The sequence below is a fragment of the Dermacentor albipictus genome, chromosome 1, assembly GCF_038994185.2.
Source record: "Dermacentor albipictus isolate Rhodes 1998 colony chromosome 1, USDA_Dalb.pri_finalv2, whole genome shotgun sequence".
Lineage (NCBI taxonomy): Eukaryota > Metazoa > Arthropoda > Arachnida > Ixodida > Ixodidae > Dermacentor > Dermacentor albipictus.
This window is the reverse complement of record NC_091821.1, coordinates 111,798,249-111,813,978: the sequence shown is the minus strand read 5'-3', so window position 1 is coordinate 111,813,978 and position 15,730 is coordinate 111,798,249. Positions and strand designations below refer to the sequence as shown.

Genomic DNA, 15,730 nt, shown 5'->3' with positions numbered 1-15,730 from the left:
CTTAAGAAGCCGTAAAAAATGGACACAGCCTGAATTCATTGAGAAAGAAACTTGGCATAGGACAAATCAAGATTTATGCCCTGAAAGATAAGCAGGGTAATATCATCAGCAATCTCGAATATATAATAAAAGAAGCGGAAGAATTCTATACTGACCTTTACAGTACCCAGAGGACTCAGGAGCACTCTATTCGAAAAAATATAATGAACAGTATACGGAAAGTCCTATAACTAGAGATGAGGTCAGAAAGGTCTTGCACCGCATAAAACGGGGGAAAGCGGCAGGAGAGGATGGAATGACAGTCGATTTAATCAAAGATTGGGTAGACATAATGCTAGAAAAACTGGCGGCTCTCTATACGAAGTGTCTATCGACTGCTAGGGTCCCAGGAAACTGGAAGAATGCAAACATTATACTAATCCACAAAAAGGGCGACGTTAAAGAACTAAAAAATTATAGGCCCATTAGCTTACTCCCAGTATTATATAAAATATTTACCAAAATAATCTCCTATAGAATAAGGACAACACTGGAATTTAGTCAACCAAGGGAGCAGGCTGGCTTTGGGAAAGGTTACTCTACAATGGATCACATCCATGTCATTCACCAAGTTATCGAGAAATCCGCAGAGTACAATGAACCTCTCTATATGGCTTTCATAGATTACGAAAAAGCATTTGATTCAGTAGAGATACCAGCATTCATAGACGCACAGCGTAATCAAGTAGTACAGACCGCTTACGTAAATACCCTAGAAAATATCTACAGGGATTCCACAGCCACCTTAATTCTACACAAGAAAAGTAGAAAGATACCTATAAAGGAAGGGGTCAGACAAGGAGATACAATCTCTCCAATGCTATTCACTGCGTGCTTAGAAGTATTCAAGCCATTAAACTGGGTAGGCTTAGGAGTAAAGAGCGACGGCGAATACCTCAACAGCCTTCAGTTTGCCGATGAGATTGTTCTATTCAGCAACAATGCAGACGAGTTACAACAAATGATTCAGGACCTAACAGGGAGAGTGTAAGAGTGGGACTGAAGATTAATATGCAGAAGACAAAGATAATGATAAATAACCTGGCAAGGGAGCACGAGGTCAAGATCGCAAGTAAGCGTGTAGAGTCTGTGGAGGAGTACGTTTACCTAGGTCAACTAATGACAGCGAACCCGGACCATGAGAAGGAAATTCACAGAAGAATAAAAATGGGTTGGATCGCGTACGGCAGACATCGTGAGCTCCTGAATGGGAGTTTACCGTTATCATTGAAAAGGAAAGTATACAATCAGTGCATTTTACCGGTGCTGACATTTCGGCGCAGAGTCTTGGTGGCTGACAAAGAAGCTTGAGAACAAGTTAAAGACCGCGCAAAGAGCGATGTAACGAAGAATGCTAGGCATAACTTTAAGAGACAGAAAGAAAGCAGTTTGGATTAGAGAGCAAACGGGCATAGACCATATTCTAACAGACATTAAGAGAAAGAAATGGCGCTGGGCAGGTCATGTAATGCGCAGACTAGATAACCGTTGGGCCATTAGGCTAACAGAATGGGTACCAAGAGAAGGGAAGGGCAGTAGAGGACGGCAGAAGACTAGATGGAGTGACGAAATTAGGAAATTTGCGGGTGCTATTTGGAATCGCTTGGCGCAGGACAGGGGTAATTGGAGATCGCAGGGAGAGGCCTTCGTCCTGCAGTGGACATGAATAGGCTGATGATGATAATGATTATGGCGTTGTTGTTGTTGATGATGATTATGCTGATGTACAGCGGGGCATGGCGTTTCTCGCCGCGCTCGACGTTTCTGCGCAAGCGCGAGTAAGAGCGGGTGCGACAGAGAAAATTTGGGGACCTCTGCTCCTTGAATATGTGACTCTGCCTAGGCACTATATACGGAGGAGTTTTCTTAGCGTGTTTTCTATACGTTTGTCCCCTAGACATGCCGGCATTGTGGAGTGCGGTCGAGTATATACGTTTACGCTCCGCCGCTGGCTGCCCGCGCAGTGAGGCAGTGGGCACGGTTCGGGCACGGTGATCGCTGCGTCTGAAGGGGCAAGGTTCTGACTGGTGTTGTATAAGTCAGGGGTTGTTTTTCGTCGCGACGATAGGTTGTATTTTTTACAAGCACTGCTCCAGGAGGGCACATGTAACCGTCAAACGAAGGCCTCAGGAGAGTACCTGAGGTTATATAAAAGCAGGCAGCGCAGGATCTCCAGGGCACCCAAGGGGTAGTGGGGTGATCAAAGCTGGAAGCAGGGCGGCCCGTGGGTTGTGCCGCGGGGACCGAAGCATGCCAGGGGTTGTTCGCAGAAAAAAATTGGCTATTCTCACCCGATCTTATACACACCTCGCACGCGCATGCCTCGGCGAGCCCCAACCCACGGACCAGTCCGGGCTCTAGCTTTGGTGTCCCCGTTGCCGTTTTGGTGTCCTGGAGACGCCGCCAATAATGCGAAATAATGACATGTTGTTTTAACTAGTAAAAACACGATTGAATAAATATGATTACGTCCAGCCGCCAACTTGCGACGCTGAGTTTAACACTACCGCGCCCCGCGACTTCTGCCGGCATGCCTAGGGACAAACGCATACATCACGCGCTAAGAAACTCCTCCGTAGTGCCTAGGCAGAATCGTATTTTCAAGGAGCAAAAGTCCCCACACTTTTTCTCTCGCACCCGCTCTTACTCACGCATGCGCGCACACGTCTGGTGTCTCTGCGAGTGCCACGCCCCGCTGTACCTACTAGCAATTGCAAATACGCCACCAGGCTGCGTGGAGATGAGTAAGTGGCATAAATGCTTACGCATACTTAGGCAACTCCAGTGGAATTTCTGCATAATGTTTAACAACTATGAAAACAAAACAATTACGCTTATAAATGTGTATGCATTTCGTAGCACTATCAATAACTAAGTGCGAGACGATGTCAGCCAAGGCGTGTATGTGTGAGCGCGCGCTGGCGCTCGCATCTTGAAGATGGAAACCGCCATCCCTCGCGAGGTGCGGGAGGGGCGAGGTGCGTAGGCGCGAGCTTGAGCGCGCCGGCAAGCGTACTTGTGGTCTGGCTTCAGGCGTCATGGCTCGAGATGAACTCGGAAAGGTGGTTATCTTTCATGGGTTGGCGACCGAGTTCAATAAAGAAGAAACTAAACATACTCTTCCCGCAGATATTGTAGTTGTATTGAGCTCTTGGCAGATCATCATTGCAACACAAGCGTGTCTGAACATTTTCCATCCGGATCATTCAAGTAGAAATGACTTATCGGTGCACTTTTTTGTGTTCGGCAGCAATACTTGAGAGGAAGATGCTAGGTAGTCGTCGGCTACAAAAAGAATAAACTGCATGCGTATTATTATTATTATTATTATTATAATATACGAAAACACGCATGTACACACAGAGAGGGAAATAGTCAGTGAGCAGGCTGGCAACTGCCACCGAGAGGGGCAGAAAGCCTGTTTACTCTAGGAAGGAGGGTATAGAAAAGAAAGTTGAAGACAAAGGGGAGGGAAGTAAAGAAGAAATAAACAGCAAAATGATAGGCCACAAGGAGGGAAGTAAAGCAAAACATACAGTGAGCAATTAGGAAAAGAACATACACGCAGGGACTGAAAAAAAAACACGCTGGTCGCACTAACTGCAGAAGGTCGCAAAGATATAAAAACAAAGTTAGCAAAAAATATTTCTCTCACAAACGGGAAACGAATCCAGTTTCTTGTAGAAAAGTAAGCAGGGTGCGATGAGCCTGGCCGCGTCGAGAAACACAGACATTCGGAAACAGGCAATTATCAAGGGTATAGTAGGATGTGCAGGCAAATAAAATGCAGCCGTGTAACTTCTGCTTGCTTTTGTTCCGAAGAAGACCCGAAACTACTGAGAATCATGGGGCATAGCGACAATGATGTTATTGCCGCTTTGCGGATTGCGCCCGTGAGCAATTTAGGGACAGAAGTACGGCTTGGGGGCCGCCATCCACTGAGCTTTTATCTCAAAAAGACCCAGCACCTTCAAGAATTGTTCCAGTGTAAATTAATGTTTCGCCTTTAATGCGTGTGAAAGCATACTAAGTTAATCAATGAGGATGAGGCAAAAACCTTAACAAGCTTTTTGTACCCTCCCCTGAAGTATACTTCCCGTGAGCACGCAGCTATGGTGAAACACGCTTCACGACACGAAATTTTTGTGCGCCGCCCACACTGAGCAGTTGTTCATTGCACAACCACGAAATGGTGCTGTGGTGTTTGCTTCGCATCCAAGATATGCAAGCTGAGGTTAACTGCATCCAAGCTGATACGTGCGGCAACGCCGTCCGTCTTCCGTTATTTTTTTTTTCTCTCTTATTTTTAAAGCGATGGCGCTGCACGGGCGAGACAGGTACAAATATAAAAAAAGAAAAAAAAAGGAGCACTTGAAAACTCTAAGGATCTTTCGTATATAATTTAAATAAACCTTTACCTTTGGTCTTCACATCATGAGTTTTATTTATTAACTGAGTGAACAAGACACAGTCAAGTGACAATGCACAGAGTAACCACGCTACATTAAAAGACGGCGAGTTCGCTCGTCGGTGTGCCTCAGCTCATAGACGCAGTTGTTTCCGTCTTCATACCGTATGCTTGGCTAACAAAGCTAAGTTTTAATGCGGAAGAAGGATCCAGGACGATCACACACCCACGGGAACGTCTAAAGACGTTGTTTAAGTGTTTCTTCGTGCAGACGTTGCTACAGCCCCATCTTTCTTGACGGCTCACGGAATCAGGAGCGGGCTTTATTAAAGTCAGGGAGAAGTTCCATGTTCAGAGGAGAGCGAAACATATTTTGTGATTCGCCGTCTCTTTTTTTGTTCTTCCCGTATATCCCGTTAAGCAACTACGTGATACAGAAAACGCCAGCCAATCACCAACCTTTCACGCAAGTGGCTTTGTGACGGCGAGTTCTGATTGAAAGTAATTAGGCTTAGCATCCCCAAGCGGCATGCTGCTTGTGAGACAGAGCCTTAGTAACCCCAGGCCTGAGAATGTCACATGACAGTGCCTACATTTCTATGAAACCCCGCGACACATGAAAACGCGAAACACACCTTCTCCTCCCCTGACCTGCCAAACAAATGCACACAAACCGCTACACAAAAAAATGCAGAAATTTAACACAATCACTAAAAGTCTTTGAAAGTTAATCCATTCGCATACAAAGAGCCGAGCTAGAAAGCAGTCCTAAAACAACAAGAATCGCAAGCATGGCATTTCGCAACGGCTAAAGCTTGGTCATGACAGCAAGATTTACGAAACGAGATCAGCGTTTAGGCACAAGAACTGCTAGCTCCAGCTCGATGTTAAATTGACACTTGAACTTCATATACATCGATGTCACACTCATTTGCTGTCCTTTATTCAATCTGATTCGCCACCCTGGCCTGAAAATGACGCGACCCTTCACTCGGATGCCCCGTGTGTGGGGTATACTGTCCTAGAATGCTCGCAGAAGGCCTCGGATGGCCTGTACACAGTCGATCAGATTTGGTCTCCGACGGGCCGTCACTTGGATGCTCGCTTGGCTCTGGCTCGTGTGAGCGGTCCCATTTCGCCCAGCGAGATGCGGCGGCGGCCACCGCCGGCGGCGCTGGACAGCACATCGCCTTCCAGGAGCCAGTGAGTGCGCATCTTTCCCTTGCCCTGCATGCGAACCATGCCGACATGTGCGATACACCAGCGCCATTGGGCTCGGTGCATCATCTTTCTTATTAAGTGTTGTCTGAACCACTAGAACTATTGCGACACTGACCATGAAAATCCGGCACACTTTGCTTGACGACATTCCGTCGTCAACGAATAAGGGGTGTTTATAAATACGTTTGGTTGGTCTCTCCAGTGTGATGAATTACCGAACCGTGCGTCTGTAAATAGAGCTTGACAAAACGACGAACTGCGACTAAAAACAGAAGTAAAGAAATTAGGTGACAGAGTATGGTCAGCTCCTAGCTATAGCACTAGCACCGGCAAAGACTACGCCTTCCAAGCTAGATTAGTGCCAAGAACCTACTCACTTCTGTCGCCAGTAAAAAAAAAAAAAAAAAAAAAAAACTTATGCTCATACACATGCGTTAGGTGATAACAAGCACCAGTGACTGATCAAGATGTTTAGAAAAAATGAAGGAAGAATTAATCTAAAAGGTACGCTATCCTTCCTGCCTAGGCCGGAGGTGGCTCTTGCTTGCACTTCTGCAACGTCTGCAACTACAGCAAGTGCGCTTTCTACGGCTGGTAACAGTACACAAAACCAGGCGCGTCCATTGTGCTGCGTGGAGCTACGGACTGAGCAGCTAAACCCTTGGGAACTTTCTTCACTCAAACGCGTTTCTCGCCGCGGCACAATAGCTGTTGCATTAAGTAACTTAGGCATTCAGAAGAAACCAGCAGAGCCTAGCTACATGTGATTGAGTTATGCGAGGTGGAGTGAATGAGACTGATATCGAAACAAAAAAGCATGAGCCGTTTGCTTACAGCAACAATTCGAAATTTTAATTCACTGCTCAAAGAAACGTTTTAATATCCCTGCCTGTTGCTCCTAACGCACACTTAATTCCTAAAACGTCTAATCTTAACAGGGCGGATAAGTTTTGAACGACGCACGGTTGAGCGCTACAAAGCGTGATTAATAGAACTCTGGACAGTTTCTGAAACGTGTATACTTACGCCACACACTTCTAGCTTAGGATATTTGATCTAGAAGACACTTCCGTAAATTTCATTGCACGATGTGTAATAATTCTTTCAATACATTTTGCTCGGGGTCTATAGCGGACATTCTCCCTTCTGTCACAAGGCTGGGCAGTATCGAAGAAACCTATATTTTATACAGTACATACGTATCTTGGTATCTTACGATACTCTTCGTGTATAAAAGTGTCCGTCGACGTGGAATGGATGACGCGCAGCCTGTAGCGCTTAGTGTTCAGTTGCTTGTTTTACCGGGTGCTGTTATGCGACCAGATGAACTGTGACGGGCTTCGGATTCTACCGCGCTTGATAGGTGGCGCTCGGAGGGGGCACTTACCGGGATATTTCCGCCTGCATCAAGAAACAATTTCCCTCCTCCTCCTCGTCATGTCGGTATCGTGATGCATTAAGTATGACGTGTGTCAGTATCTGTATTTTCGGTACATATAATTAACTATCATGTATCATAAGATACAAGATACACCTATTGCAGAATCCACGGAGCAACGCAGAGTTACTGAATGCTCGAGCCTACCCGGTATGCTGTTTCTCTATCTTCGACTTTAAGTTTAACACCTTTTCGTCAGCCGCTGCATGTGTACCCGTTAACAAAATAAATGCTGGTTATCCCCGTAGAATCTTGCGAAATTGCGATATATTACTTGGTGAGAACATTAAAAAAATATTCGTTCATCCCCGATAGTGAAATTAGAAAGCAATGAGTGCCCGGCCATGGTCACACAAAAGTGTACTTACGCCAGAACTGTTCGTGAAATCAGATGCCAGTCAATCGTGTCGACGAACATATTACTAGCGAAAGTAGTCATCCAATAGCAAACATCACTTACGAACGGAAGTCTTTGTTAATTCAGCCACAGGTCTGTTAGGAGGAGTTAAGGAACTGACAAGCCAACTACTGTAAATTTGCACCTGCTCAAGGAAAGAACTAATGTATCGAACTATGTTTTGATACAAACGGCGAACTTCGCATCGGATACAATTACTCCGTCAGTGTCTTGTATCGGTATCTCGAATGGCTTATCGTCTCAGCATATTTGTATAATAGTAAAATTTCAAAGTATACTTGCCTAGCCCTGATGTCTAGCAGCAATAACAGCTTCGCCTTCAAATCCGAACACGCCGTTTCTTTGCTTGAAGAGCGAACAAAACGATGAGGCTGAATCGACAAAGATTTTCGTTCACAAGTGCCCTTTGCGATTGGCTGGCCAGCTCGGCTAATAATATAGCTAGCATCAGGATTGATTGTACTTTTCTCTTGCGATCAATTCTAGCGTAAGAGCGTTTTGTGAATAAGGGTCGAGGAGCGTTGATTATTGGACAGTGGGAAAGAAGCGCATGCATACAATTGGTATGAAAAGAAAAAAAAAATAATAAAGACCACCTACCTTGACTTCAATCTTCCCACGAATTTCAGTAACGAAGCCTTTCTTCCGAATGAGTTTCTGGCAGCTGTCACTGATGTGAATCCTTCCGTTCTTTAGGCAGCGTGGTACCGTTGAAAAAAAAAAGAAATTAGAAACCGAAAGCATATACAAAAAAAATGGTAAGGGAAGTAGACATGCTAAATATGTGGGACGAACTAAGTTATCTTAAGCAGCAAAGCGGTGAACTGGTGTGGTTGTCACATTGTAAAACTCTTAAAATACCAGCGGAAACACGCGAGAGAGCAGATGAAGATGAACCTAACCTAATGAAGCTAATCCGGTCGTCTTCTTCATCTGGTCTCTCGTGTGTTTCCGTTGGTTTTTATCAGTTTTATAAGTTTACCTTCTACACGCTCATCATATGCGTCCTATTTGTGCTTTCTGCACCATTATATTTCGAGCCTCACGAGATGAAATAAACCAGAAAACCTGAATTAAATGGGCACGAAAGCAACTGACGATAATGAAACAGACAATCTAAGGCGTGGTGCAGGGCTTCACTTTCGCTTTCCTGCCAATCACGCGTGCATCGAAGCACACCTTCTTACCATTCCCGAGCGCAGCGTTAATTGTGTAGGGGACAGACAAGATCAGCTGTGCTCTGCGAAGATTGCTCTAATTTGGGAAAGTACGATAATTTCACGCGAAGCCATGAGCAGTGGAGATTGTCCACAGTGGCGTCTCCACAGCGCCAGTGGTTCGGTACTGTGCTGTCAGCATTCATTTCAAAGAAATCTAATTTAAACTTACCCAGTTTATATATAACAACAGCATCGCTCGGCCTTCCTTCCTTCCTTGGACTTGTTTGATTCCCGAGCAACGAAGTTTAATGTGCGTGGAAATAACAGTCCAGGAAAATCATATCCCCACTGCCGTCGCACAGAAGGACGGCGATCTAGACACGTGCTCGGACTATATTTAGTCGAGCAGTAAGCTCGCCTTGAACACAAAACGCATCTGTAGTTACGGCCGAGACGCTGCGCACGACAACGGAAACAGGAACACCATACCGCCTTCCCATGTAGAAGAGTGGCACGACGTTCGGGCGTGACTGTGTGCGAACTGAATAATTGATTAGTGCAACAGGCGGCTGTACACGGAACGACAACGGCCCGCTTCATAGTGAGCGGGTCAGTTAGTCCATATGCAAGGCGTGCGTATACTGGTCGCCAAAATGACAAGCTCCAGCGTATACTCGTCGCATGCGCTGCAATTGCGATTCCACCTAGTAACACAGCTGAAGGAGCAACGCTGAGTACGTTTCGTATGACGTCACCTTTAGGGCACAAGGAATCTAAAAAGAAAAAAAAAACTGGAATAAAACAGCTTTGCCAGCGTACAGTTTACCCGTTTGCGCGGCTGTGATGCGACGTCTCGCACCTTCAAGGCTCAAATGTCACCCATAATAGGAGGCAAGGCGGCATTCAAGACGGCTTCGCATAAGGTTAAGCTGATCCTGGATCGCGGCTGTGTTAGTTCAGGACTTCCGAATACAGTCGCCGCCGAACAAAAGACTACATTTACCGGATCCCTCTGAATGTTTGCCGCGCAAGTTCGACGCGCTTGTTATATCGCGCTTCACGAAGTGTTAATCCAATCTGAGGCAGGTTGAAGCGAGGCCGTTCAGCAGAAGAGCGGGCAGACGCCACGTTTGCGTCGACTGAGACGCGCGAACGCCCACACCGTGCACCTGACCTTCGGCATCTCGAGTGTTCCGCGGCCAGCAGGCACTAACGACAACCGCGTCACGCGTCAACGGTCGCACCGCAAAGCAACGCGACGCCTCGATTCACCGTTGGCGTGTGAAACTCGGTTTTTTAAATGAAGGAAGCAAACAGGGCGAAAATTTCGACCATGCATGTGATCTTGCGCTACGTCAGTCGTACAAAGCTCTTGTTTGAGCCTGTGACAGAAATGCTAGTGACGATACCGTAGAAGCAGCTTAATTTTGGAACGGTATGATGTAACAACTCCTTCTCGCTCAATTTTATTCCTTACTTATCATCCACCGGTCGCGATTGGCTCATTCTGGTGACATTGTCACTCAGGCCACTGAGATGGCGCGATGAGAATGGGAATTAGAATAGAATCATTATATCATTCCTGCCCAGGGTAATTTAATTCTCTGCTGCAAGACACTCCTTTGCGCTCAATGTGTCTACCACACTCAACATATGCATATGCGACATGTTACCATTACAGAAACTAACGGTTATCGACAGTGTATATGATTACGGTAAGGGCAAAGGTGGGTGTAGCTCTCTCTCTCTCTCTCTATTTTTCTGACAGAGCAAATAGGGTGGTGGGGAGTGGGGGGGGGGGGGCATTTGTCACTATTGCAGTAGAGCAGCAAGTTTGGCTAGTTGGTGGATATTCACCTTGTAAAAAGGGGGTACAGCGCAAAAGAAGTCTCAGTTTCTCCCGAAAGGCGAAGCATCGAGCGATATTAAATTAGTGAACAGCTATACGAAGTAAGAATAGTAGATTTACCAGCCGTATAAAGTTGTAAACTGAATTAACACGGCAAGCTGGGCGAGTTGGTGATTGAACATGTTCCTACGGGTGGGCAGCGCAACCCGGACGAAGGACGAGAGGAAGTACACAAAACGGTTGTGCTGCCCAGCCATAGGAACATGTTATAAACAGAGGCATACTAACTAAATTAACAAGCATCCGGCACATTCTCGCACGCTTTCACTCGCACACACAGGATACGGCGCGCGGCGACGATTGTATCGTCCCTGGCCTTAATACGGAACCTTACAGCGACGCAGAAGGCGACGGCAGAAATGCGCCTGCAGTGTCCATATAATTGCTGTAGCGATAAAACACACGGACAAGAGAAGTGGACAGGACTTCTACTTCGGCTGTCCGTGTGTTTTTAGCGCAGTACCCTATGCTGGCCTCGCGGATCGCACTTGACGGGATCAAAGCGTCCGCTGTCCAGCTAGATAACGGGTCGAACGCAGTTGAACATTTAAAACAAACTTTAATTACACTGAGAAGGTCAAAAAAGCAAGTTAAAAATACACAAAACGTTCAGTTTTAGCCCCGTAAAAAAGTGGTCCGGTCTCTAGGGCTGGTGGGGCGAGTCTGCCCGTCCCGCGCTTTTCCAACTGCGGTTTCCATCCCCGTCGCCGCCCCCAGGCACGGGAAACAACAGCCGACACCCCGAAGCGTCGTCAATGGGTCACATTCAGGAACCGAACGGAGGGAGCGGGGTCCTTTCTCTCGCGCACAGCTTGGAGTCCGCGGGGGGCCAGTGAAAGAGAAAGCCATAAAAGTAAGGAAGGCTCGCTTCCCTCTTGAAGGAAAAGTCTGGCCGTGCATTCGCGACGCGCACAGAACACTCCCCGTCTGGTGTCTTTCGTTGTTAAGACGCCACCGCTATATCACGGTCACAGCAAACGCACAACTTCTGTTGTTGGTCGGAAGAATGTTTTCACAACCCCGTCTTTGGCTGTTTTCAGCTCGACCTTGCGCACCCTTCCATCTGCGCTGGGCAGGCTTCGTGTAATCACTCCGACGGGCCAGTCGCTGCGGGTTGCTTCTTTATCCCTGAGTAGAACGACGTCGCCTTCTTTGAGGTCGGGTTTCGCTGCTTGCCATTTTCGGCGTTGCTGCAAAGTAGCGACATACGTTGTGCGCCAGCGCTTCCAGAACTCGTCAGCCAGGTTTTGCACGAGACGCCAATGCCGTTTGTAGAGGTTGCGTGTATCTAACTGCCCAGTTGTTACAGATGCGCTTCCGTGTTTTTGGGTTAAGAGTGTCGCCGGAGTTAGGATTGTGGGATCTTCGGGGTCAGACGAAGTAGGAGTTATGGGCCTGGCATTAATGATGGCTGCAACTTCTGCCAAAAAAGTTGCAAGAATGTCATGCGTGAGTCGTTGATGACGTGACTGCATGAGCATTGAGTCAAGAATGCGGCGTGCAATGCCGATCATCCGCTCCCACGCACCGCCCATATGGGACGCGTGCGGTGGATTGAATATCCATTTGCAGCCGTTTCCGCTGAGGAACTTGCCTATTTGTGAGCGATGAATGCCCTCTGCGCTGATCCCAAGTTCTCTGCAAGCTCCGATAAAATTGGTCCCGCAGTCAGAGCGTATTAGCTTGACGGGCCCTCGCACTGCTAGGAACCTTCGGAAGGCATTAATGAAACTCGACGTATCCATTGATTCGATCAGCTCAATGTGTACTGCGCGAATGCTTAAGCAAGTGAACATGACTGCCCAGCGCTTGCTGTTTGCAACACCACCTCTCGTTCGGCGAGAGACAATCATCCAGGGACCGAAAACATCGATTCCAACATTCGTGAAAGGAGGATCTGTGCTGATTCGGTCTGCCGGAAGGTCAGCCATCTTCTGGTCGTGAAAGCGCCCTCGCAGCTTCTTGCATGAAATGCATGCTTGCAGCACGGATGAGATGCACCTTTTACCTCCGACGATCCAATACCCAGCAGCTCGTACGGCTCCTTCTGTGAAGTGTCGGCCCTGGTGTTGCACGCATTCATGGTGGTGGCGCACGAGAAGCTTCGCCACATGGTGCCGACCCGGCAATAAGAGAGGGTGTTTCTCATCGTCTGGAAGGTCGCTTCTGTTCAAGCGGCCGCCGACGCGGATCAAGCCGTTGGCGTCTAAGAATGGGTCAAGCCTTCGAAGCGAGCTTGTCTTGTGAACCTGCTCTCCTCTCTGGATACAGCATATCTCTTCATAAAATGCGTCCTGCTGTACTGCGCGAATGATGACGAGCCTGGCTTTGGAGAGCGCCTCAACGGGAGCTACCTCTCCTTGTGATGCGTTCTTTGCGCGATGGGCAACCTGGATCAGACTTGCTACAGCACGAGTGAGAGATTTCCAGTTCGAGAGTCTATGAAAGCGTTCAGCTCCGAGTCGCTGTCGTCTGTTCACCTCCGTCGCCAGAGTGCAGACTTCAGGGCGTATTTCTTTGTCTTCATCAGGATTTAAGAGGATGAAGCTCGACGACCGTGCTTCCTCTTCTCGTCGTGAGAGAAAATCAGGTCCGAACAACCAGTTCGTGCTCTTAAGCTGTGCCGCTGGAATCGCTCTAGTGGCGTGGTCTGCTGGATTTTCGTCTGTGTGAACGTATTTCCATTGTTCAGGTTGCGTGCTGTTACGTATCCGCTGCACCCTGTTGGCCACATACACGTAGAACCTTCTTGTTTCGTTGTATATGTAACCCAAGACCACTTTGCTATCCGTGTAGAACGTGACCGAGTTCGGCTGGAAGTCCAATTCTCGTAGTACAGAATCGGTCATCTCTACAGCAAGCACTGCTGCACACAACTCGGATTACTGCAATACGACTCGGATTTGATCAGGCTTCTGGGGGTGGCGAACGCCGAATATGGGCAGATACCAACATTCTTCGTCCACGTGAAGTGGTGGAGCTTCCTCCGCATGACCCTTGATGAAGAGCTCGTTCATGAAGTTCACGAAACGTTCCCTTGTTTCAGGATTTTTTCGCAGGGTACGCCGTAGCGAGAGCAGACGAGACAGAGCTTGTTCTCTGTTGTTCGGAAGCCGACTTCTCGGTGTGCGAAAGGGGAGAGGGGCGACCCAATTGTTTAATTTGTCTTGGGTGAATTCACTGTTCATTATCTTGAGGAATGTCTTGTCTTCCATGGAGAGAGCACGCTGGTTGTCAAATTCTGTTGTCTCGAAAAGATTCGGGGCCAGGTTATCATCCAATGTTGCTGCCAATCGTAAATCTTTTGAGACCTTATCCGCAGAGTAGAGAATCGGCGCCTCCCTAACAAAGAAATGTCTTGGGCATGGCTCAAAAAGAGATGGTCGCCCACTGTCCAGCACATGGGTCTTGAACACGTTGACGCTGCCCGTTTTCCGCGTTCGACCAACGCAAACGTCACCGACAATGACCCATCCGAGGTCGAGCTTCTGAGCATACGGCGCGTCGTGGGGTCCGTTGATTGTCTGACGAACCTTGTGAGCTCTTAGGATGTCCCGGCCAAGGAGGAGCAGTATTCCAGCCTCCTCAAGAGGCGGAATGTGATTTGCTACTGACTTCAAGTGCGGGTAGTGCCTTGCAGCGTCAGGTGTCGGAATTTCCTCTCTGTTTTCTGGAATTGCCTTGCACTCGAGGAGATGTGGAAGAGGAAACTTGACTTCGCCTGACATGCTCTGCACGAAAAAACCATGAGCGACTCTTCCAACCACTTCAGTACTGCCGGAGCAAGTGCGGATCGTGTATTGCGTAGGCGTCCCCTTCACTCCGAAATCGTTGAGGAGTTCTGGCCTAACCAACGAGCGATTACTCTGGTCGTCAAGAATCGCGTACGCTCTGACTGTTTTCTCAGGCTGAGTCTCATGGGTCACCTCTACGAGGCAGATTTTAGCACACGACTTTGTGCTGCTGCCAGCGTTTGCCACTTCGGTACGCCTAGATGTGACTCTTCTTTCTGAGTCATCTGTCGTACTGTCATCAGACCCACTAGCCCTTGACGGCTCTGAGGTTGGCGGTGCTGGGTGAAGCGCTGTGGCGTGGTCGGTGCTGTCGCATATGAGGCATATCACAACTGCCTGACATTGCCACTGCATGTGGTTCTTGGATGAGCAGCATCGTAGGCAGATCCCTTGCTTCTTTATGAAAGATTGCCGCTCCTCCAAGGTTTTCTCACGGAAGGCGCGACACCTTTCCAAAGGGTGAGGTTTCTTGTGATATGGACACCACCTTTTCAAGTCCTTCGATTCCGGTTGCTGTTCGTAAGCAGTGGCATCTTGATTAATTTTGGTAGAAGCAGGATCCACTTCTGTTTTTCTCGCTGACACAGACGATCTTTGCCGCGTGGTCTTGGTAGCATTGTCCTGCTTCCTCTGATTGAATTCAGACGGCGCATTTTGTGCATGCAAGATGAAACTCGGGTCGTTCCTCATGCTGGCCTGATCTCTAACAAATTTGCAAAAGAAAGAAAAGGGTGGAAATGCAGTGTCATGATCTTTTTTGTATTTCGACCCCGCCGACATCCAATTTTCTTGAAGTCCTGATGGCAACTTCGAGACAATTTTGTTGACCCCTCTTGCGGTATCCAAATAGCCAAGACCGGCAAGATACGGGTCAGTTTTCGCAGCCTCGAGTTCTAGCAGGAGGTCGCCAAGTTCCTGGAGTCTGGTACTTTCCCGGTAAGCTATCTTCGGGAAGTCTTCCAGCCGCTTCAGTAGTGCATCCTCAATTGCCTCAGGGCGCCCGAAGACGTCGTCGAGCCGTTTCCACACAACGTTCAAGCCCGTTGAAAAGTCATCCACGTGCACCGATTTCAACCTCCGAGCCTGATTTGACGATTCAGGGCCAAGCCATTTGATGAGGAGGTCTAGCTCTTCTTGGGCAGAAAGACCTAGATCTCTGACGACACCTTTGAACGATGATTTCCAAGCGCGAAAGTTCTCAGGTCGATCATCAAACTTGATAAGACCGCTTGAAACAAGGTCTTTGCGGCACAGGAATTTGAGGACATCGGCTAGCTCTGAGCTTGAACTGTTGTGTGTCGGGGCGTGCACAAGCGGTTGCGGACCAACTCGTAAGTTCATAA

General features: G+C 47.9%; 1 protein-coding gene across 6 annotated transcripts in view; it reads right to left on the bottom strand.

Moving 5' to 3' along the window:
- Positions 1 to 4,478: 4,478 nt before the first annotated feature.
- The window catches only part of LOC135907732 (soluble guanylate cyclase 88E-like), a 281,964-nt gene continuing 270,712 nt past the window's right edge, over positions 4,479 to 15,730 (bottom strand). For 4 of the 6 annotated variants that reach the window (XM_070524767.1, XM_070524763.1, XM_070524753.1 and 1 more), the window contains exons 12-13: positions 8,125 to 8,214; positions 4,481 to 5,674 (exon numbers count right to left, since the gene is read on the bottom strand). In XM_070524767.1, the coding sequence (XP_070380868.1) occupies positions 5,537 to 5,674; positions 8,125 to 8,214 (228 nt within the window). In that variant the 3' untranslated portion in view covers positions 4,481 to 5,536. Of the gene's footprint in view, positions 5,675 to 8,124; positions 8,215 to 15,730 lie in introns of all 6 variants that reach the window. The other 2 variants (XM_070524744.1, XM_070524760.1) reach the window with 2 other exon arrangements.